The 23266-nt window shown below is 43.1% G+C and overlaps 1 protein-coding gene across 1 annotated transcript; it reads left to right on the top strand.

The window, feature by feature from the left end:
• Positions 1-19167: 19167 nt before the first annotated feature.
• Positions 19168-19550, top strand: LOC102984303 (thioredoxin). The gene has a single exon (XM_007130109.4). It carries the CDS (start codon positions 19182-19184, stop codon positions 19497-19499), a length of 318 nt encoding a protein of 105 aa, XP_007130171.1. The 5' UTR covers positions 19168-19181; the 3' UTR covers positions 19500-19550.
• Positions 19551-23266: the final 3716 nt, after the last annotated feature.

The following is a 23266-nucleotide window of genomic DNA, read 5'->3' on the forward strand; positions in this document are numbered from 1 at the left end:
TAATAAATATAACCATAATAGGTCGTGACACCTTAAATGTGTAAAGTTGTCTAGGTAGAGAGCTAAAGTACTGATCATTAGCCTTAGCTAGTGCATATTGTAACTTTTAACATTAGCACTAGTATCACAGAAAGAATATAACCTCATTAACAGAAGGAAATAATGGGACAAAAGTGTAATCAGTTTAAAAGAAGGAGTAGGGGGACTTCCCTGGTGGCACAGTGGTTAAGAATCTGCCTGCCAATGCAGGGGACACGGGTTTGAGCCCTGGCCCTGGAAGATCCCACATGCCGCGGAGCAACTAAGCCGGTGCGCTGCAACTACTGAGCCCACGTGCCACAACTACTGAAGCCCGTGTGACTAGAGCCTGTGCTTCGCAACAAGAGAAGCCACCGCAATGAGAAGCCCGTGCACCGCAATGAAGAGTAGCCCCCGCTCGCCACAGCTAGAGAAAGCCCACGTGCAGCAACGGACACCCAACACAGCCAAAAATAAAATAAATAAATTCATAAAAAAAGGAGTAGGAAGAGAAGAATCAGATCATGTGGAATAAATCTTAAATCCAAATATTAGTAATAACAAAGGGCTAAATGCTTCAGTTCTCAGGCCTCATAGACAATCTAGCTCTATATACACATAAGAGATCCAAAACTTAGGGATGCAGGAAAGTTGAAGAGGTAGAAAGATACCAGTTAAACAAAGCCAAAAACTATATTAACATGTCAGACAAAACATACTGATACACATAATAACTTGATCTCAAACTGACTATCATTTTAAAGTGACTCACGGTTTTGGGCCTCAGAATGTATCAACCAAAATTTGTAGTTCTCTCTAGGTAAAAGACAAATGCATAAACTTAGTAGGATATTAATATAGTTCCCTCAGTTGATTAAGTAGGCAAATCAGTAAGGATGTGAAAGATCTGACCACCATGACAAGCTGGAACACAATACACTGCACACCTAGTAAATGCAAACACATTTAAGCATGTGCAGAGCTTTTGCAAAGAAAAAGCAAATCAAACTTCAAAAGGCAAGTTATATTGAATGAGCACCAATTAAAGGCAAATAGGCTGGAAATCATTCACAAAAGTGACTGAAAAAAATCATCCTGGGCTTCCCTGGTGCCGCAGTGGTTGAGAGTCCGCCTGCCGATGCAGGGGACACGGGTTCGTGCCCCGGTCCGGGAGGATCCCGCGTGCCGCGGAGCGGCTGGGCCCGTGAGCCATGGCCGCTGGGCCTGCGCGTCCGGAGCCTGTGCTCCGCAACGGGAGAGGCCACGGCAGTGAGAGGCCCGTGTAACGCAAAAAACAAAAAAAAAAAGAGAGAAAAAAATCATCCTATTATTTGGGAATTAAGAGTGTCGCCTGTAGAATAATCCATAGGTCAGAGAGAAACTCATAGTGCGAATTAGAGATTTTGGGATGAGGTACTACTTATTTAGAATGTAGAAATCCTCAAGAGAACACTCTTCCCTTGAGAGAAAGCCAGATGATCCACAAAATTTTAACTTTTGATCCCAGAGAGCTGACGTTGCAAGGCGGTCAAGGAGTTAAATTCCAGCATGCTAACCCCTCTGAGGAGCAGAGCACAGGAAGATGGGATGGAAGCCCCCGCATAGACGTGGGTAAGGAAAATCAGGTAGAACATTAAGGACTTCTTCAAGGCCAAGCGTGGGCTAAAGTTGGGAATATCTTGAGCTCTGAAACACACAAGAAGTTCATGCTCTCAGGCTCTTTGCGCTAGGATCCCCGCCAGCTGTTCATGAGAAGGACTGGGGCAGAGACCAGAGCCCTGCTTGGTGGGACAGGCTTGCGGGATAGGACTGGCTGATGCTGGAGGCCAGGTACAAACACCTCTTCATTCCCTGAACCTTCTCTCAGAAGGAACTAAAGCCTTATGCCACCGGGAGAGGGGTGGGAAATGCTCTCCCCTCCCTGAGCCTGGCCAAGACCCAAAACCCATCCACCTTTGTAGGAGGGAAGGTAATCCCTCTCTCCCATTGCCAGGACTACAGGTAAGAGCCACAGCTTCTGGGAGAGGGAATAGCAGGAAACCCCGAGACTGCCCCCGTTCCTACACCAATGGATGTGCATTGCTGCGGGGGAAGGGGCAGAATGTACTTTCCCGCTAAGACCAGAGGGCATGTGACTGCCATGAGGATGGGGCAGAGCCGCTCAGAAACCCCCATTCCAGATGCCCAGGAACACAGCCAGACTGGGAGGAAGGCTAGACAAGGAGAACAGAGGACCACTCTGCCCTATCCCTGCCCACCCCCGATCCCGAGCCTAGCACCGGCAACAAGCACAGAAGTCTACTGCTGGGGCAGGGCAAGGTCATGGAGAGAGACCCTTTCTGTGGCAGAGGAACAGCTGAAAGCCGGGGCTGGGTGGGAACACTGAGGAAAAGCCTCTGGCACCGTAAACATAAGGCAAAAGCAGGCTCCACTGGAGAAATGGGAAGCGGTGAAAGTTACAACAGTACCCAGAAAACCCAACTCCACATCTGACCAGATTCACTGCCCCTTCCCTCCACACATACAGCCAACAGCCTAACAGCCCATTTCCAGGTGTAAAATTTACCTGTACTGTTCATAAAAGCGAGCACACCGGCATGTTGAGAATGGAAAGAAGGTAACCCATTGCAGAGGGATGACGTAGTCAACAAAGCCAATTCGGGGATGCCTCAGATGTTAGAGCATCACACAGGGATTTTAACTAGGATTCTATGATAAAAGATTTAGTGGAAAGGGTAGACAACAGGCAAGGGCCAGAATAGGCTCGAGTACCTAGAAGGTTAAAATGACACAGGGGGTGGCTGGAGCAGGAATGAGTGCTTCGATACATGAGTCTAGGACGGAGGTTTTCATATGGGGAAAAGAGCTCTAGTATGAACCCTATCATGGGCCAAAAGTCTATCAATTGCAGATACAAAGATCTGTAGATGTAAAAGGCAGCTTATTCTACATTGTCTTCTAAAGTTACTTTATTTATTATTTTTTTTATTTTTTATTTTTATTTATTTATTTATTTTTTTGTGGTATGCGGGCCTCCCTCTGCTGCGGCCTCTCCCGTTGCGGAGCACAGGCTCCGGACGCGCAGGCCCAGCGGCCACGGCTCACGGGCCCAGCCGCTCCGCGGCATGTGGGATCCTCCCAGACCGGGGCGTGAACCCGGTGCCCCTGAATCGGCAGGCGGACGCGCAACCACTGCGCCACCAGGGAAGCGCCTAAAGTTACGTTATGACTTGGGGTAAGGTAGAAGGAATCCTTTGGTGTGTAAAAAGCACACAAGAATGTCAAATGATTTACTATAAAGAATTAAGAGTTAAGGAGGTATCTGAGGGAAAAGACTAAATTGTGAGAAAACATTTGCACCATACAAACTAAAAGAGACTAGTATTTTGATTATATAATGAACTCTCAAGTTGTGAACAGAGGTCACATAAACAGAAACAACCAGTTAACATGAAGGTGGCTGGTAACACTAAGAGTCACGGAACAGAAGTTAAACAAGATTACAGAAGCGCCAGGTGGGCAGCCATTATGATAAAGACTACCTGGCTATATACAAGTCTGAGCCCCGACTGGGGAGACAAATGGCTCCCTCAGTTTAGAACATGAGGAGGGTTTGTTTGCAGAGGGATTCCTCACAGGGGTGTTGGCGGTGTGTAGGGGAAGCACACTGGTTAGTGCGGTAACCAAGGGGAGAAGCTGTTATTCTCCCGCAGAGGGGTTCAGGGAAGGAGTAGTCACCTTCTTTTAGCTCTCTCACCAGTGCTCCCTACTGGTGAGCCCCAGCCGGAGACCAGAGGGCCTGGGAGATGAAGTTCATTCAGATCAGCCTCTGGGAACATAAGAGGTGGAGAAAGGAGTTCAGAGGAGCCAGTGGAAGATCCTTGAAACTCTACATTGTTAGGGACCCAGAGCAATGACAATTTTCAACATAACTAGGAATGGGAAACATACAGGAGCTTTAGCGGTTTCCAGTAAAATGTAAGGTCCACACACCCAATGGCTCCTGGATATACACCACAGAGAATCTTAAACCTGTGTACTGGGACACACAGTCAAGGATGCTCATAGCATCACTGCTTAGACAGCAAAACCCTGCAACGAATCCCAGTTTGATGTTTGCTCCCAGTTTTGGTCTTTGCCCTTCTGTTCCACTCAGGGTACTGCAGGGGGCTGGTCCTTGAACTTGCAGGCTGCGTTTCCCAGGCTCCTCATTCAGCTGGCCCTTAGCTGCTTCTGGCCGGCAAAAGCCCTGGTGAGGGGTTAGAGGATGGGAGAGACCAGGGTATTTTCCTTTTCCTCTTTGTCTCAGGCAGCTCCTCCGACTCAGGTAGGCCCACCTTGGTTTCCGCCTCTCCAGCTGCCCCCATCCCAGGCTCCCTAAGGCTGTTTTCCCCTCCTCTGTCTCCCCAACCCAGCGGCAGTAGTGCATCCCTGAAGCTGTTCATTTCTTAGTTTGCTCACCACCTCATTCCCTGTTTCCCAGCACCTCCATCTTCAGATTAACTCATTACCTGGATTAAATTCCCTCTGTAGTAAATACTTGGAATGCTTTGTTTTCCAGGTTTAGACCCTGATTGATAAGAGTTTGAGGATATGCTGCATTAAAAAAAATACCAGGCTTCCCTGGTGGCGCAGTGGTTGAGAGCCCGCCTGCCGATGCACCGGACACAGGTTCGTGCCCCGGTCCAGGAAGATCACACGTGCCTCAGAGCAGCTGGGCCCGTGAGCCATGGATGCTGAGCCTGCGCGTCCGGAGGCTGTGCTCCGCAACGGGAGAGGCCACAACAGTGAGAGGCCCACGTAACGCAAAAATAAATAAATAAATAAATAAATAAAATTTTAAAATGCCAAAGGTGAAGATTGCCTAATTCATTGTATAAAGCTAGCATAGTTTTGATACCATAGACAGAATAAGAAGAGCAAGCTATATGTCAACATAATTAACAGATGCAAGGAGTCTAAAAATATTGGAAAATCAAATATAGCAGTGTATTAAAACATATAGGGACCAAGTAGAATTTGTCTCAGAAATGCAAGGATAGATCAGTATTGGAGGGGATATCAATAACTTCATTAACATGTTAGAGAAAAACCACATTATCTCAAGTTGCAAAAAATCATTTGCAAACTTTATGAATGAGTGAATTTTGTCAAGCTAGGAATAAAAGGAAACATCATAGCTTGATAGAGAATCTTCCAAAGGCTTAGAGCAAACATCACATTTCATGAGCCATTAGAAGCATTCAGTTTATTTAGATGGTATTACTACTCTTGCTATTGATGTTGTACTGGGAAATTTAATACTGCTAGTATTAGGAAGGGAGAAATATTTGTAGCTATGACCATATTTCAAGTTGAAGATGAAAATTCAAGTTCAAACTGAGTACATGCTGAAACTATACTTATTATTCCTCACCTCATATGTCAATGTTTCAGAAAGTTCAAGAAAGAAAACACAGCCATGCTTAAAATGGGGAGGGAGGTTGAAAGAGGTGCTAGACCCAAGACAGTGCTCCACGCAGGACCCCAGGACGAAAACTCTAGTTGTGATGGGTGACATGACTTTCTTCTGCTTAAGACAACACTGCCCATGGACACCTACCTCCATCCCCCTGGGGAAGGTACAAAGATAACTTCCTGTGGCTCATGCTTAAAAGTGGGGAGTGGGGGAAGGATTGATACCAACCAAGATAAACCCAGTTACTCAGCCCTCTTGACATCCATGAGCTCAAATACACCAGCTCATTCCCTTCAAAGTCAAAATTACTGCTAGTATTTTCTTAAGCTTTATTGTAGTCAAATCTTCCCCTCCCTGTTTCCAATCTCATATTAGCTTAGAGATGGTAAGCTTAAACTGAGGAAACAGTCTGTCAAAAGCTAAGTGACCAGTTAATGGTCAAGTCTCCCTAAGCCCCATCAGTTATCATCTAATATGTCTACTCCATAACCAAAAAGAAAAAAAAGCTATTCCCTAGCCATCCCAGTACCTAGAAGGGCCAGCTCTTGGATTTATCCGTTCTGTTTTAATACATTAATTTCTGCTTTTGTTACTTTTAGTGATCTCACTTAAACAGAAAACTTGTTTACGGAATTGGGCTAAAGCTATAGTTACACTTGAATGTTCTGTAATGTCTTTAAAAACATGTGTTTTTAAAAATTAAGGTTGAGTTTACCTCTGGGTATTTGGTTTATTCTTTGAACCAGTAGTTATGAAGCAGAGCATTTTAAATTGGAAGAGCATGGGAATTTTTTCTATTGCATAAATTATATTCCCATGTGACAATGTAATTTCTGCCTTTTGAAATGTAAGATTCTCTGGCCTAGTATAGAATCTATTTTTATTAGCCTTTCATGGATGCTTAGGAAATTCACACTCTTAATAGGGTACAAAGTTCAATGTCTAATTGTCAGTTTAGCATAGAGCTCCATTTTTTTCTAAGAAAATCAGATAGGAGATGAAGAAATGTAACCCAACAGTCACATTCTTGGATATATCCCAGAGTATTCTCAGATTCATAAATATTCTAGAATATTCATTTTGATGTTAAGGAAAGTTGGCAAAGAACCTAGATGTTCATTACAGGAAATGAAAAATAAAATTACAGAAGTTAGAAACCATGAACTCCATGTAGTGTAACAACCAATTTTGGTGTTAAATGATGAAAGATCTATAGCACAATAACAGTTATGTAAATGAAAAATACATGCAACATTTTATATTACCCAAGGATAAATGCATATTTTCAGACATTTAACACACTCTAGAGTGATTAGCTATGGGAGAGGTTGAAACTGGAGTGAAAAATCAAGGATAAGGAGAGAAGAGGAAACAAAGGTTACAATTGTTCTGGTTTAGATCATTTGATATTTGGTACCTAAGATATCAGGCTCATGCAAGTCAGTTGATTTGTACTCAGATCCTTTGCCTCCCTCCCCCTGCAAACTACTATTTGCAGGTTCCCCTGCTGTGATGGGCAACTTCTAGACAGCCCTCATGATCCCTGCTTCCTGGAATTCACACCATTCCATAACAGCATCCCCTTCAGTGTGGGCAGGACATGTCACTTGTTTCTAACTAGTAGGACATAGCAAGGGTGACAGCATGTCACTTCCATGATTATGTTTTATAAGACATCATCTGCATAAGTTGAAGGTCACAATTTCCCTTTTGGCTTTAATGAAGCAGCCATCTGTGTTAGGGAAACCCATATGGTAAGGAAATTAGGGAAACGTCTAGAAACTGAGGACTGCTTCTGGCCAGAAGCCAGCCAGAAACTGACTCCCTCAGTCCAAAACAAGGAACTGAATTTTACTGACCATCTGAGTTTGGAAATAGATTCTTCCCCAGTCAAGCCTCCAGATGAGAATGTAGCCCAGCCAACCCCTGAACTGCAGCTTTGAGAAACTCTGAAGCAGTCAAACAGGACCAGTTAAACTGTGCCCAGACTCTTGATCCTTAGGAATTGTGGTAACTGTGTATTGATTTCAGCTGCCAAGTTCAGTCATATTCTTGTGCAGCAATAGGTAAACAAATCTCTCAACTTCTGGCTAGGTTCAGAAAACGGCACACTAACAGAATGTTGGGCAGAGGATAGACAAGCTCAAGTATTTACCTTCTCTTTCAGCTTTGAGTGTCATCTCAGTGACTCTGTGTTACATGCTCCTGCCAGATAGCCTCACGCGACACTGGTTCCTAGGCTCTGGGAACACCAGATCCTCACTTTGTCTCACTAGCCTGCTGTTGCCAATTCTCTGGGTTACTGCCCTCATTCCTTTTTGCTTTATTTTTATGGTAGCTATGTAATGAATTCTTTTGAAGTTTTTCCAATAAGGAAAACTGAGCCAACATTGACAAAAGGGCTGATCTTCAATGGATTTGTTCTTGATTTCTTAATGAAGTATCATAAATATATGTAAAACATTGAGAAACAAGATCTAAGTAGAGTGATATGTCATTTACAGATTGGATAATTCATATTGTTAAGATGCCCATTCTCCCCCATTGATCTATATAATCAACACAACACCAGAGGAAAATAATTTTCTATAGTAACTGACATTATTCAAAAATTCATCTGGAAGTGGGAGTAGAAAGCCCAAGTCATTTTAATATAGAACAAAGCAATTTTATTACCTGATTTCAAGACTTAATAGAGCTACAATAATCAAGGCAGTCTGGTATTTGCATAACGTAGACATACATCACTTGTCATGTCAGGCTTTCTGGGAGGCAGATACTGAGAGAGTTAGGGATGCAAACATTTTGAAAGAGAAACGCCTTTGAAAGGGAAGGAGGAGGAAAGGTGGGTCAGGAGAATCCACCAGGTTGCAGTATAGACCTGACAAAGTCTCTGCAATGTAGAAAATGTGGTCCTGAGGGGAGGTCCAAAATGGATAGAAATAGCTAGGTCTTTGATCAAGGTAGTGGTGGATAAGGGCAAGCTCTCCTCTGAGCAGCCTCCAGCCAATGACTGACCAAGGTGGTGGTACAGTAATCGGTTGGGGAAACCCTGAACAGCACGTGACCTCATGTCAAAAGCTAAGGCAGACCCTGAAGAGCTAACAGCTGAAAGATATCAGATAACCGTTTTTCTTGTACCTGGGCAGTGAGGCCTTTCCTGAATACATCAATAGAATAGGAAATCCAGAAATAAAGATCCATTGGAACATAGGAAACCTAACAAAGGCACCCACATAATTCAATGGAGAATATGTTTTTATATTATGACTAAAACGAGATATTTCATATGGAAGAGAGTTAACTACAAATCCTACCTCATACCTCAATCTACACATAAAGGTTAAGTTAGGTCTGTGATTCATTTCAAATTAAGTGCTAAAGCTACAAAAGTTTCTGAACTTACATAGCACTGCTACTGACCTGTTTATCCTCCCTCCTGGAGGGATCTATAGCTGCTTTAACACTACAGTGGCAGTTGAATTTGCAACAGAGACCATATAGCTCGCAAAGCCTAAATTATTTAGTACCTTAGCTTCTTCAGAAAAGATTTGCTCAGCCATCCTATAGGGTGTGCTAGGTTATCTGGTCCAAGCAGCATAGGCTGGACAGACTGAAGAGCCTGTTTCTTCTATGGGCCCCACTTGGAGTTTGTAGGCTTTCTTTATACTCAATGTTTGCACGGCAGGAATCCTAACCTTACAGACAGCCCCACGAGGTGTTGTGCTTTATTCATGATGGAAGGTGTAATAATTCATCTTTTACTTTGTGCAGAATGTCCCAACATACCCTTGGTCACTGGTCTTGTAAAAGTTTGACTGATGTGGCAGGTCCTTGAATCTTTGGTTTGTCTACCACCCCATGAAGCACATTGCTTTACCAATACCTCCAATGTGTTAGCCCCTTACTGCTCATCTAGGCCAATTAGTATGTCATCAATAGAGTGAATCAGTATGCCCTTCAGTGCATTCCGAAGTACCTGATCTCAAACTTCAACAGAATATGAAAGTTGATTAAGCTCTGGAGCAAAATCAGATTTATGATGTCTATTCCTTGTAGATGTGAGCCACTTCTGATTCTCCGAAAAGAAGATATTAACCATATTAACGGCTACATACCATGTATCTGAGGCCAGATTAATCAGTTCTAACAAAGGTAGACATCATTGCAGCTGCTAACATCACTGCAGCTGTGATGGGGGCTACTACTAGTAGACCCAGCAAACTCGCTCCAGACTCTGGATTTTTCAGCCACCAGACTGGTGAATTAGATGGATATAATGGGCACCATTATCCCTGTCTCCTTTCGATATTTTTTAAGTGGCATAAATCTTCACCACTTCCTCCTGGGATGTAATATTGTCTTGATTTTGGCTGGAAGAGAGCAGTTTTAGAAGCTCTCATTTGCCTATCGGGTAAAGCTACGATGGCCAAGGGCTCAACATGGGAAGTGCGCCAACCACCAAGTCAATTTATAATTACAGAAGTTGTCAATTTTATCGAGTACAGAATTGGGCAGGATGGGCGAACAGACCAATAGAACAGAATTTAGACACGAGCCCATGCATACATGGCAATTTAACATTGACTTAGATATGTTGCTGGTCAGTGGGGAAAGAATGTACTGTTTTATAGGTTATCCATAAGGAAAGAGAATTAGATATTTAATTCATCTGTAATTGATTTGTAAATGGTGTGAGGCTAATACTGAAGTGTGAGGCAGAGCTTTAAGAAAATGAAGGATACTTTATGACTTTAAGGATGGGTTTCTTCATCTAAATCTAAATATTTTTCTAATTAATTTCTTTCTTATGAACTTGGTTTTTAATTTGCATTATTTAATTTTAGGTATGCAACCTAGTATGGGAAAAAATGAACAATTTTTCCCTTAAGATTAGGTTTGATGAGGTCATTAATTCTTCCAAGTTGCAACTTCCTTATTAATATGAAATGAGAGTAGGCAACTCACAGGAATGTTGATTTTCTTTTTGTTGTCATTGTATAATTGTTACTTTTTAATTTTTTACTATGTAAAATTTCAAATCTATATAAAGATAGAATAGTAAAATGAACCCCAAGTATCCCTCATTCAGCCCCACAATCAGCAACCCAAGGCCAATTCTGATCCATCCACCACCCACCTAACTCCCCATTATTTTGAAGCAAATGCAAAATATCATGTCATCATGTTGTTCTATCAGTAAATATTTTCATATGCCTCTATAAAAGACACTCCTTTTAAACATAACCACAATGCTATTTTCACATCTTAATTTAGCAATTGACAATATTAATTTTCCAATTAAAAAAGGAATGGGTTTCTTAAGTATACTAAGTATCATCTATAAGAAAATATTAATTTCTGTTCTAAGAACATAAGGAAATAAAAAGTGTAATTGGGGAGATTTGAGATATAACCATATAGGATTAGTACCCAGAATATGTCAAGAACTCTTAGAAATCAGAACTTAAAAATGAAACGGTTTGATATTAATTTCTGTTCTAAGAACATAAGGAAATAAAAAGTGTAATTGGGGAGATTTGAGATATAACCATATAGGATTAGTACCCAGAATATGTCAAGAACTCTTAGAAATCAGAACTTAAAAATGAAATGGTTAAAAAGATATGATGAATGAAACCTTGCAAGAAAAAAATTATTGAACACATTTTTATGTATGTAATCAAGGAAGTGATAATTTGGCTTCCCTTGTGGCACAGTGGTTAAGAATCCGCCTGCCAGTGCAGGGGACATGGGTTCAAGCCCTGGTTCGGGAAGATCCCACATGCCACGGAGCAACTAAGCCCGTGTGCCACAACTACTGAGCCCGCATGCCTAGAGCCCGTGCTCCGCAACAAGAGAAGCCACCACAGTGAGAAGCCCGCGCACCGCAACAAAGAGTAGCCCCGGCTCGCCACAACTAGAGAAAGCCTTCATGCAGCAATGAAGACCCAAAGCAGCCAAAAATAAAAAAAATAAATATATACAAAAAAAAGGAAGTGATAATTATAATGCCTGTATTATTATATTGGGTTGGCCAAAACGTGCCTTCGGTTTTTAAGTAAAAATAAAAGACATTTTTCATTTTCACCAAGAACTTTATTGAGCAACGTATTCACCCTTTTGTTCCACTACCTTCTGCCATTTTTCAGGTCAGGCAACTTCATAATTCCATCTTCCCAAAACTTTTTATCTTTTTGAGCAAAGAACTGTTCCAGGTGCCTTTTCCTGTCTTCCAGGGAATTGAAATTTTTAACATTAAGAGAATTTTGTGAAGACTGAAATAAATGGAAATTTTTTAAGGTGCAGTGTCTGGTGAATATGGTGTAAATGGTGTGATTTGTGAATCAGAACTTCTCAGCCAAGCTGTAACAGCTTTTGCCTGGTCATCAAAAGAAACATGCGGTCTTGCATTATCGTGATGGAAGATTATGCATTTTCTGTTAACTAATTCTGCACACTTTTCATCGAGTGCCACTTTCAGTTGGTCTAATTGGGAGCAGTACCTGTTGGAATTAATCGTTTGGCTTTCCAGAAGGAGCTCATAATAGAGGACTCCTTTCCAATCCCACCATATACACAACATCACCTTCTTTGGATGAAGACCGGCCTTTGGTATGGTTGGTGGTGGTTCATTTCGCTTGCCCCATGATTTCTTCTGTTCCACATTGTTGTACAGTATCCACTTTTCATTGCCCGTCACAATTTGATCTAAAAACGGAACGTTTTCGTTACGTTTTAGTAGAGAATCACATGTGGAAATATGGTCAAGAAGGTTTTTTTCGCTTAACTTACGTGGAACACAAACGTCAAAGCGATTCACATAACCAAGCTGGAGCAAATGATTTTCAACACTTGATTTGGATATTTTGAGTATGTCGGCTATCTCCTGCATGGTATAACATTGATTGTTCTCAATTATTGTTTCAATTTGATCACTATCAACCTCAACTTGTCTACCCAACCATGGAGCATCGTCCAGTGAGAAATCTCCAGTGCGAAACTTCCCATTTGACATGTTCGATCAGTCACAGCAGCTTCTCCATACACTGCACAAATCTTCTTTTGCATTTCAGTTGTGTTTTTACTTTTCTTGAAATAATAAAGCATAATATGCTGAAAATGTTGTTTTTCTTCCATCTTCAATATTAAAATGGCTATACAAAAATTCACAAATTTTGATGTGTTTTTTTTAAATGCATGCTGATATGACAGATATCACATACAATCTAACAAAATTGTTTCGAATGAAGTTAAAGACAACTAAGCAGTACTACAGCCATCTTACAGAAAAAAAAAAAAACACAACAAACATTTTGGCCAACCCAATACCACTGTAGTTTTGTCTGCTTTAACATTTTTTTTTTTTTTTTTTTTGCCAGTACCAAGAGCTGGTAAGGATGTGGAACAAAGGGAAATCTATATTATACTGGTAAGTATTTTTTGGTGCTGTAACCTTAAAACTATTTACCAAAATTAAAAATATGCATACTCAAACCCACTCCCAGGTATAGACCCTAGGAAATATTGTATACCTCTACAAGAAGTGTCCAAGAATGTTCAAAAAACATTAGCCAGAAAATTATGTGAACCTGAAGTCCACTAACAGGAAAAAGTATGAAGCGGTCACGATTTACCCATTGGAATAATTTGGTGATGAAAAATGAGTAAACTACAACAACATACATGTCTCACAGAGAGTAAGTAAATTACAGAAGGATTATACTAGTTGGTTTAGATAAAAGCTTGCAAAACTACCACAAATGCATAGATTCATATTATATTGTCCAAAGATAAGAAATGAATTGATAAGCAATTCAAGAGGCTGCCTGTGACTGAGCTATTGCAGTTGCGATGAGGTGAATTGGTGGGTGCATTATGACTGGTGTTTTGTTTTTATTTCATTCTCCAACTAAAGATATGTTATTTAAGTCTTCATTGAGATAAAATATATACATTGTATATACCTTAAAGTGTACTGAGTTTTATATCTACCTAACCACTTTCCCAGGCAATATATAGAATATTTCTATCTCTGAGAGTTTCCTCTTACCCCAGGAAACAATTGATCCAAGTTCTCTCATAGATTAGTTGACTTTTCTAGAACTCCATATAAACAGGGTCCTAAGATACATACCCTTGTTAATCGGCATTGTTTCATCTTCCCTATTTAGCTTCTCTGGCCTTCTATCACCCCTGCAAAAATCAGTTGTACTAGAAACCACTCTGGATATTTCAAGCAAAGGGATTTTTCCTGATTGGACCTTGACTGCCAACTTAACCAAACTTACATTCCTGTAAAAGAATATGTTAGTGTTTTTATATCTGTACATATTGCTAGGTCAGATTAGCTAGTCTTAAGATTATGACTACCAGCTTCACAAATTTCTTGTGCTGTCCTGATTTAGTTTCATAACCAAGGTTATTTGGGCTTTGAAATGAGCTGAGAAAAATGTCCCTTTTTCTTTCTCTGGTACACTTTGTAAGATTGGAATTAATTGAGAGTGCCTGGTTATGAAATACTCTGGGCCTGATTTTATTTTTCACTGGAATAGAGCTATGAGTCATTTCTTGACTTCATTATGGTTAAGTTCTGTTTTTCTAGCAGTGTGTTCATGTCATACAAATATATTTATTTATTTATTTGGCTGCGCTGGGCCTTAGTTGCAGCATGCAGGATCTAGTTCCCTGACCAGGGATCAAACCCAGGCCCCCTGCACTGGCAGTGTGGAGTTTTAACCACTGGACCACCAGGGAAGTCCCGGCAGGCGGATTCTTAGCCACTGCGCCACCAGGCAAGTCCCTCCCTTGACTGCTTTTCTTGTCACACTCCTCACTCCTCTTCCCAGGAATCACCTCCCAAGTAGTCACCTGTACCTGAGTTCTCCCAGGCTTCAACGTCTGGGAATGTCCCCTGCATTGGCAGGCAGATTCTTTTTTTTTTTTTTTTTTTTTTTATTTATTTATTTGGCTGCACTGGGCCTTAGACCAGACCAAGACAGGATGGTATCTTGGGGTTCACTGAAATTTGCTTTGAGCCCTAAAGTGGCTCATAACATTCTTATTTGTCTGTAATTACATTCCATTTCGTAAGTCCAAATATTGTTCACTTGGGACACCTTTTTTTTTTTTTTTTTTTTTTTTGTATGATCTAGTTCCCTGACCAGGGATCAAACCCAGGCCCCCTGCACTGGGAGCGTGGAGTTTTAACCACTGGACCACCAGGGAAGTCCCAGCAGGCGGATTCTTAGCCACTGCGCCACCAGGCAAGTCCCTCCCTTGACTGCTTTTCTTGTCACACTCCTCACTCCTGTTCCCAGGAATCACCTCCCAAGTAGTCACCTGTACCTGAGTTCTCTCAGGCTTCAATATCTGGGAAAACCAGACCAAGACAGGATGGTATCTTGGGGTTCACTGAAATTTGCTTTGAGCCCTAAAGTGGCTCATAACATTCTTATTTGTCTGTAATTACATTCCATTTCGTAAGTCCAAATATTGTTCACTTGGGACACCATCGCTCACGGGCCCAGCCGCTCCGTGGCATGCGGGATCTTCCCGGACCAGGGCACGAACCCGTGTCCCCTGCAACGGCAGGCAGACTCACAACCGCTGCGCCACCAGGGAAGCCCGGGGACTTCTTTTTGACCAGTTATTTTAGTTTGAGTTTTCCAAAAAGCAGATCCTAACACAGGTTGAGGGCAAGTAGATTTGGGAAACACCAGTAGTTAGAGAGTGGAGAAGTGAGACAAGAGAAGGCATCCAGTATGTCTTGCGATATTAAGACTTAACGTTGGGAATGACTGGAGCCTAGTCTCATGGAGAAACTAAAGGTATCCCACCTGAAGGGCAAGAGTATGGGGCATGTACAACCTAATTCCAATCAGTAATTGGTTAAGTCCTGCTCCAAAGACGTGTTAATTCCCTAGCACTTGGGGCCTGTCCTGTGCAAAGACAAAGGGGCCTTCTGCGGCTTTGGGCAGAGCCCTCAGAGATGCAACACTGGCAGTTATATGCCAGCCTGTGCCCACTGGTACGTTAAGACCTGAGGGCTATGGGTGGGCACCTGAGCCCACCACACCAGTCTTACCAGGTCCGTCTACCTCCTTGGCCTCTCCAGGTAGTCGATGTCTGGTCTTGTCCCTACTGCATCACATTTCATTTCATTAGGTTCTGCTATCATATATATGATATAATATAACATATATACAGAATCCAAAAGGTGGAAAAAAACAGTACGTTTGTTGTTTGTTCATCAATATAAAATGTTAAAAATGGTTTAAGTTTCTCTTTAAATTTTACTTTCCATATTCCACAAGTTTTGATTTATGGTATCGATCACCATTCATTTCTAGTAACTTATTTGTTCTGAGACCAAGAATTTCAGTATTTCCTAAATTTAAACATGTGGGTAATTAAGCTGAAGTCAAAAATAACAAAATTGTATTTCGGTCAGAGAAGGTGATCTACATGCAGCAGAGTTCTGGTGGCCCAGCTCCACGCCCTTGGCACACCTGATTTCAGTGTGGCTGTGAAGGACAGTGTCCTATCTCAAAGGCTCACCAACCGTTTTCTTCCTCGGTGCTTTCTCTGAAACGCAGGAGCTCATTCAACCTGCAGGCAGGGCAGCTCAGAGGTGGGGGGTGTTGATACTCCTGGAGGCAACTCTCCATTAACAGGGGATGAGAGGTAAGGGGCATGTGCTCTGGCCTCCTGTCTTGCAGACACACACACGCAGCACGTTCTCCAGGGCTCTCTGGAGGGTCAAGCCCAGCTGCCTGTGGCAGTAACTGGCTCAAGACTGCTTTTCTTTTTCTTTTTTTTTTTTTTAAGTTATTTATTTATTTATTTTGGCTGCGTTGGGTCTTTGTTGCTGCGAGCAGGCTTTCTCTAGTTGCGGCGAGCGGGGGCTACTCTTTGTTATGGTGCGTGGGCTTCTCACTGTGGTGGCTTCTCTTCTTGCGGAGCATGGGCTCTAGGCATGCAGGCTTCAGTAGCTGCGGCACATGGGCTCAGGAGTTGTGGCTCGCGGGCTCTAGAGCAAAGGCTCGGTAGTTGTGGCACACAGGCTAGTCGCTCTGTGGCATGTGGGATTTTCCCAGACCAGGGATCAAACCCGTGTCCCCTGCATTGGCAGGCGTATTCTTAGCCACTGCGCCACCAGGCAAGTCCCTCCCTTGACTGCTTTTCTTGTCACACCCCTCACTCCTGCTCCCAGGGATCACCTCCCAAGTAAGTCACCTGTACCCGAGTTCTCTCAGGCTCCAATTTCTGGGAAAACCAGACCAAGACAGGATGGTGTCTTGAGGTTCATTGAAATTTGCTTTTTGGCCTACTATCTGGTCAGTTTACAAGCATTTCATGTATACTTGGAATATAGTCTAAGTGACTGAGCTCAGCGATCTATGTTTCCCTTAGGTCATGTCTGTGAAGTGTTTTTATTTTTTGTTCCATGTTCACCATTCTTATCTTTGCCTACTTGTTATATCACATACACAGCACGTATCAGACATCTGTTATGTACATCACATCCCTTCAGTCTCACCTGCCCCTTGCTCCAGCAGCTGATTTCACATTGACATAAATGCCATGGTGTTTGTACTGACATCAACTCTTGCCCCTGGGTTTCCCTCTTCAGATGGAGGCACAGGATGCCCACGCCCTGCTCAGTGCCCACGCGTGTGCAAATGGGATGCATGGGAAAGGCAATGCTGCATGGAGTCAGCCTCTGACTCATGGCAGAGGGGACATGATGGTCAGGTGTTCACTTCTCTCCCTGAAGGAGCTGACAGACACAGATTACGTCAAGTCTCAGAGGAGGGTCTGACAGTTTTGAGAAGTCAGTGGCATTGTTACCTTTCCCTGACGAACAGGAACTTTTGCTCTGAGTCACATCTTCCTGGCTTGTCTCTAATTTCAGCTGCAGGTACTTTGGATAGCTCTAGATGAGCCTGAACTCATGCTGACAGTGTCCAGCTCAAGTGACCTACATGTCTTTGTGCTTTCTGCCTCAGGGTCTTCTCTGAAGCCACAGAAGTCAGCCCTGTTCACGTGCAAGCCCAGGCTTGAAGGAAACTCGGAGTGAAGGGGTGTTAATACCTTCAGGGCATATCTCCAATGGGAAGCAGGAGTTACAGCTAAATGCCCCCAGATGCCCATTCTTTATAGATTTTGGAAGACACTCCTTTCTCTTTCTCAGCAGAAGACTCTCTAGCATCACCATTTAAGACTCACCTTTCCTGGGTTGAAGTACAGGTGGAAAGGGAAGCCCTGGGTGATGGAGTGGTTCTGGTACCTGAATGGTATTGGGTAATGGAAACCTATGATTGTAGGAGAGCCTGACTTTAAAAGGCTGATTTAGAAACCTTGAAGAATGATAGGCTCAGATCAGCCTCCTAGCAGCTCAGGACATGCTGTGAAAGCCAGGACATTTCAGTGACTTGATTTAAAGAGATCTTCATCTCCCGCAGCTGGATGACAGATTGCATTGAAAATTCACTCTGAGCATTTGACTGTAAAGGTGGCAGAGATACAAAGGATACTGAATGAGAACTTGACAGGTCTCCTTTGCTAGATTCAGAGACTTGATAGGCGAAGAATGGCACCTCCAGACTCAAGATGGGTATATCTGGGTGGACGCCCCTGAGAATCTTGAACTTTCAGATGTCCCCTCAACTCTGCAGGCTTGGAGAAGTGGTCCCCCTACCCTAGGCTAGAAAGAAACAGCTTCCTGTTGCCTAGAGAAAATGAAAAAATCACGCCTGAGGCATATACCTTGAAAGATGTTGCATGCCCTCCTAAAAATCCACCTCTTCCCCTTATTATCTCAAAAATAACTTGGGTCACTGCCCCCCTCCCCAGCCAGGAATTGTCTCTGCCCTGAGAGGAAGAAGCTTCTTCACTGAAAGTGTTGCAAGGTCTGTTAAGTACATACTGTAGCACTTGCGAGAAATGGCAGGAAAGTTTTGTCTTGAGAATGTTGGACAGTGGGGTTAAGAATGTAAGGCTGCATAAGGGAGAGTGGGACCTGAGAGCATTCCCCCAGGACCCAGGACCTATTACTATCCTGGCAGGGACATCTGGAAGTGTCCTAATCAGAGACTACTGAGATGGCTGTTTTGAAGCTTGGAGATGATGATGACCTATAAATGAGATGGAGATGCTTGAACTGCTTTGGCAGAGTGTTGAGAAAGGGGTCAGAAGGTACAGGGAGGATGTTACAATGGATTATCCCCTAAGATCAAAAAGTCCACTAAGAAGGCTGTGTCTTCTGGGCCCTTCTCAAAGACAAAGCCAATAAAGAATGCATTAGGGTGGCAACAACATTCTTGATAAGCTGTCCTTTACAGTTAAGGTGTAACAGCAGGAGATCCTGCTGTGGAATTAGGCTCCTTGCATCAATGGGGAAAGTAAGATGCTGTACAGAGGTCAGGCGGTGGCATTTTATCTGACCTTGCGTCTAATGGTAATACTATAACAAGCAAGGTCTGTGTGGCCAGTGTATCTTAACCGGTGTCAGTTTTCTGCAGGTCAATACAGCTGGTGTTTTAGGGTGAGATAGATGGGCAACTAATAAGAATATTTCTGGAAGCTTCGTCTGGCGCCTTGGATCCGCTTCCAAGAATATTTCTGGAAGCTTCGTCTGGCGCCTTGGATCCGCTTCCGTCTCTTCCAGCGTAAGGTCGCTCGTCAGACCCCAGCAGCCAAAATGGTGAAGCAGATTGAGAGCAAGTACGCTTTTCAGGAAGCCTTGAACAGGGCAGGAGAGAAACTCGTAGTAGTTGACTTCTCAGCCACGTGGTGTGGGCCTTGCAAAATGATCAAGCCTTTCTTTCTTTCTCTCTCTGAAAAGTATTCCAACGTAGTGTTCCTCGAAGTAGATGTGGATGACTGTCATGATGCTGCTTCAGAGCGTGAAGTCAAATGCACGCCAACCTTCCAGTTTTTTAAAAAGGGACAGAAGGTGGGTGAATTTTCTGGAGCTAATAAGGAAAAACTCGAAGCCACCATTAATGAATTAATCTAATCATGTTTTCTGAAGACAGGACCAGCCTTTGGCTGTTTAAAACTTGTAAATTTTTTCATTGACAAAAAGGAAAGATCAAGTATGAAGACTATATACCTAACTGCCCTCTGATAAGTGACAATATTAACTGTACCCTTTAAAACAAAAAGAATATTTCTGCACTTGTATAAAACAAGTCTGATGTCAGCTATTGCGATGAAAAAAATAATCACAATCTCTATGAAGTTTCTAGGTCTGAGCCAGTTTTCTTATTGGAGGAGAATGGGTTTCCTTGAGGAAAGACCTACAGTAAATCACCAGAAGTATTTCCCCAGTTTTTCCTCATAAAAAGAACCATTTTAGAATAACTATACTAGGTAAAGGATGCCCAGACTTTTGAGGTCTACTAGAGTCTGAAGTGACATCTATACCAAGGAACCTAAGACGCCACCATGGGCCTCATGTTAGCATAGGGTATATGGAGACCAGGTGATAAATGGAGTCTTGGTTCAAGTTCATGCCACAGTGGGGCCAGTGGTTCACTGGATCCGTGCTAGGTTTCCCAGTCCTCAGTGAAGAGATTTGATAGACTTAGCCAGTTAACTCACAATTGGCCCATTGACTGGTGGAATAAGATATTAAAAGGTAAGGAAAACCAAGTAGAATCCCTGAAACTGTGTCACCATCCTAATCCATCCCAACCTCCAACTATGTATCAAGAGCAATACAACTTCCCTGGAGGAATTACAGGGGTTAGTACCAAACACCTCAAGGATGCAGGGACAGGGCTTTCTTATCACCCCCATCCATTCACGTTTCTGATCCTTATAAAAACCAGAGAGATGTGGCTTATGATAATGGGTCATCCTAAACTTAAGTGGTATCCCTAATCACAGCTGCTGTGCCAGATGTGGTTTCTTTACAGGAATGTATCAACACAGCTCTGACACTTGTATGAAGCTGTTAACATGGAAAAATGCACTTTTTCCCCAGATTCCTGCCAGTTCGGAGGCATCTGAAGTCCAGTTTAATTAGTACCTCCTTCATGAATGATAAAATCCATACAGAGTAGAGGATGTTAGAGTCTGGGAGCAAATAGAATCCTCAGGTGAAAGCAGGACTTTGCAAGGCCTGTGTCCATCCCAATGGGAAGTTTGTTCTCTAGATCTCCTGCTGTTACACCTTAACTGTAAAGGACAGCTTATCAAGAATGTTGTTGCCACCCTAATGCATTCTTTATTGGCTTTGTCTTTGAGAAGGGCCCAGAAGACACAGCCTTCTTAGTGGACTTTTTGATCTTAGGGGATAATCCATTGTAACATCCTCCCTGTACCTTCTGACCCCTTTCTCAACACTCTGCCAAAGCAGTTCAAGTATCTCCATCTCATTTATAGGTCATCATCATCTCCAAGCTTCAAAACAGCCATCTCAGTAGTCTCTGATTAGGACATTTCCAGACTTCCCTGCCAGGATAGTAGGTCCTGGTTTCTGGGGGAATGTTCTCGTGTCACACTCTCCCTTATGCAGCCTTACATTCTTAACCCCACTGTCCAACATCCTCAACATCTCTGTACAGATCCATTCTTGTACAGAGCAAGGCAGAGAAGCAGCACAACAGGAATTGATCCTTACTGGTGGGCTACATGTTGCCTGGTTCCCTGGCAAAAACTGGCTTCTAGGCTAGGTTTGGCCAATGGGAGGCACCGGGGCAGGTGGGAGAGAAAGCAGCCAGCACACTTCTCCACCTCTACGCCTGCTGTGGGTGGCACCTGCTGGCCTGCCCCATCTGTGGTTTCAGCTCTTGCTGAGTAGTCCTACCTCTTGGGCTCTGATACCACAGCCTCCACCCTCTGCCCCTCCAGCCAGAGGTGGGAGAGGTTCCCTCTGCTGGTGACCTCTGGAGTGCCTCAATTTCCCATTTGACCTTTCAGCCCTTCTAACATATTTACCTTGATGCACTAGATACAATTCTCCCATTATAGCCTTGTGAATTGGTATGATCATCCGGCTCCTTTGCTGGCTGGACCCTGACTGATACAGAGTGTCAAGGGACAGCATCTTTTGGGCAGTGTCAGGCAACCTAGTGGTTTCAGTCTCAAGTCAGTCTCTAGCTCCTGAACTTTGCATGTTCTTGAGTCTTTTTGCAAGATCAGGGCTCTACTTGCTCTTTCCATGTTAGTCTCCAAACTCCTGGGCCTTGATGAATGTAACTCCTTGGTTATAGACCACTTGCCGCACTTAATCTGCTCTGGCTGCCAAAAAGCACCTCAGTCATGAATCCTCAGACTGACCCTCGCCCGGCCCATTTGTGTTTTCTGTTCTCCTTGTTCCAGTGCAGTATGCGGATGGAGAGTCTACAACGATGCTTGAGACATACTTCATGCAATGACAGTCTCTGAACTTGGCTCAAATGCTCCCCAAACTGACTTGTGGTGCCGGGGGAGAATGCCTTTCCCAATTCACTCATCTAGGAGCTGGAGACCACTCACCGAGGCACCTAAACAGGAAATTGTTGGCTTCGAGAATGGTGGTGGTGGGGGACCCAGAAATAGACCTTAATCAAAGAACATTTAAACACGCCAACCTGTGAGCCTCCTTCATCCACCTGCTGGACCCAAAGGGTAAATGTAACAATACTCACCCAGGAGCTCCAGAGTAATTAAAAGCCTATGAAAAACAGTATCAGTTCATTGTCTCATCTTTGCATCTACATGTCAAAGACCAAGTTTTTGAGGATCCCTTCCTCCAGATTTAGGTAGTATTATACTTGAAAACTTAAGCCCATCCTCCAGTGGAAAGTCCTTCCCATAGCCAACCTCCCATCCCGAAGACCTCAGACTCCCGAGGGACAGGATGCACCCCTCCCCACCATTTCAAGTCTAGCAGAAAAGGCTTTGGAATTTGGCTTGAGATGCAACTTCCACTGAAGTGGTAAATCTAGGACACTTGACTCTATATTTACTTAGGGACACCCAATGATCTCGAAAGCATAAATGCAATTCCACACATGAAGTACATGTAATAGGTTAGGGGCGTCAGGGAAGGAAGGGCTGGGGGGAAGACGCACACACAAGTGTCTATTGTATGCCAGTGAGCCAGTTTTTCAGCTAGTCCTGTCCTCAAAAGAGTCTTAGCCACTTAAGTTGGTGGTATTTATAGCCATCTTTAAAGATGGTAACACCTGAGCCTAGATTCCCCCATAGGAGACCCTTTAACACAGGACAGCCTGATTCAAAGACAAATGTGATGGACTACTCGCCTCCCACTTGGACTCAGGTTTGAACAAATCCATAGGAGTTCAAGCATACTACCTCCCCAGTACATCTGCTTCAGGGGTTCCAAAGACCTTGGCCATCTTGTTAATGCTATCTGTAATGGGACCTCATCTTGCTGCACCTTCCATGTTAGTCCTTTCCTCATTTGCAGGACAAGCTGAGGATGCTGGACTTCAAATGCCTCCTCTTAGTCTCCTCATCCAACTGATTTTGGTGGTACCTACTGTACTGAAAGCTGCCTTTGCAAGGCCACTTAAACTTGTCCAAGGGATCACAGCATTTTAAGTTCACTGCCTGATCTTTCTAGAACAAGCATGGATTTCCTGAGAAGTCTCAGATCAGTGTAATAAGAGAACATATGCATAAGTCAGGGTCCTCCAGGACCTTTTAATATTTCATATACAACCATTTAGAGATAGGACAGTCAGCTTGATGGTAGCAAAATAAGTTGCTATGTTAGTATTATAATAAACCATGAGTATATTATGCTAAATTCCTGGTTCTGTTTTATTA

The sequence above is a fragment of the Physeter macrocephalus genome, chromosome 18 (assembly GCF_002837175.3).
Source record: "Physeter macrocephalus isolate SW-GA chromosome 18, ASM283717v5, whole genome shotgun sequence".
Classification (NCBI taxonomy): domain Eukaryota; kingdom Metazoa; phylum Chordata; class Mammalia; order Artiodactyla; family Physeteridae; genus Physeter; species Physeter macrocephalus.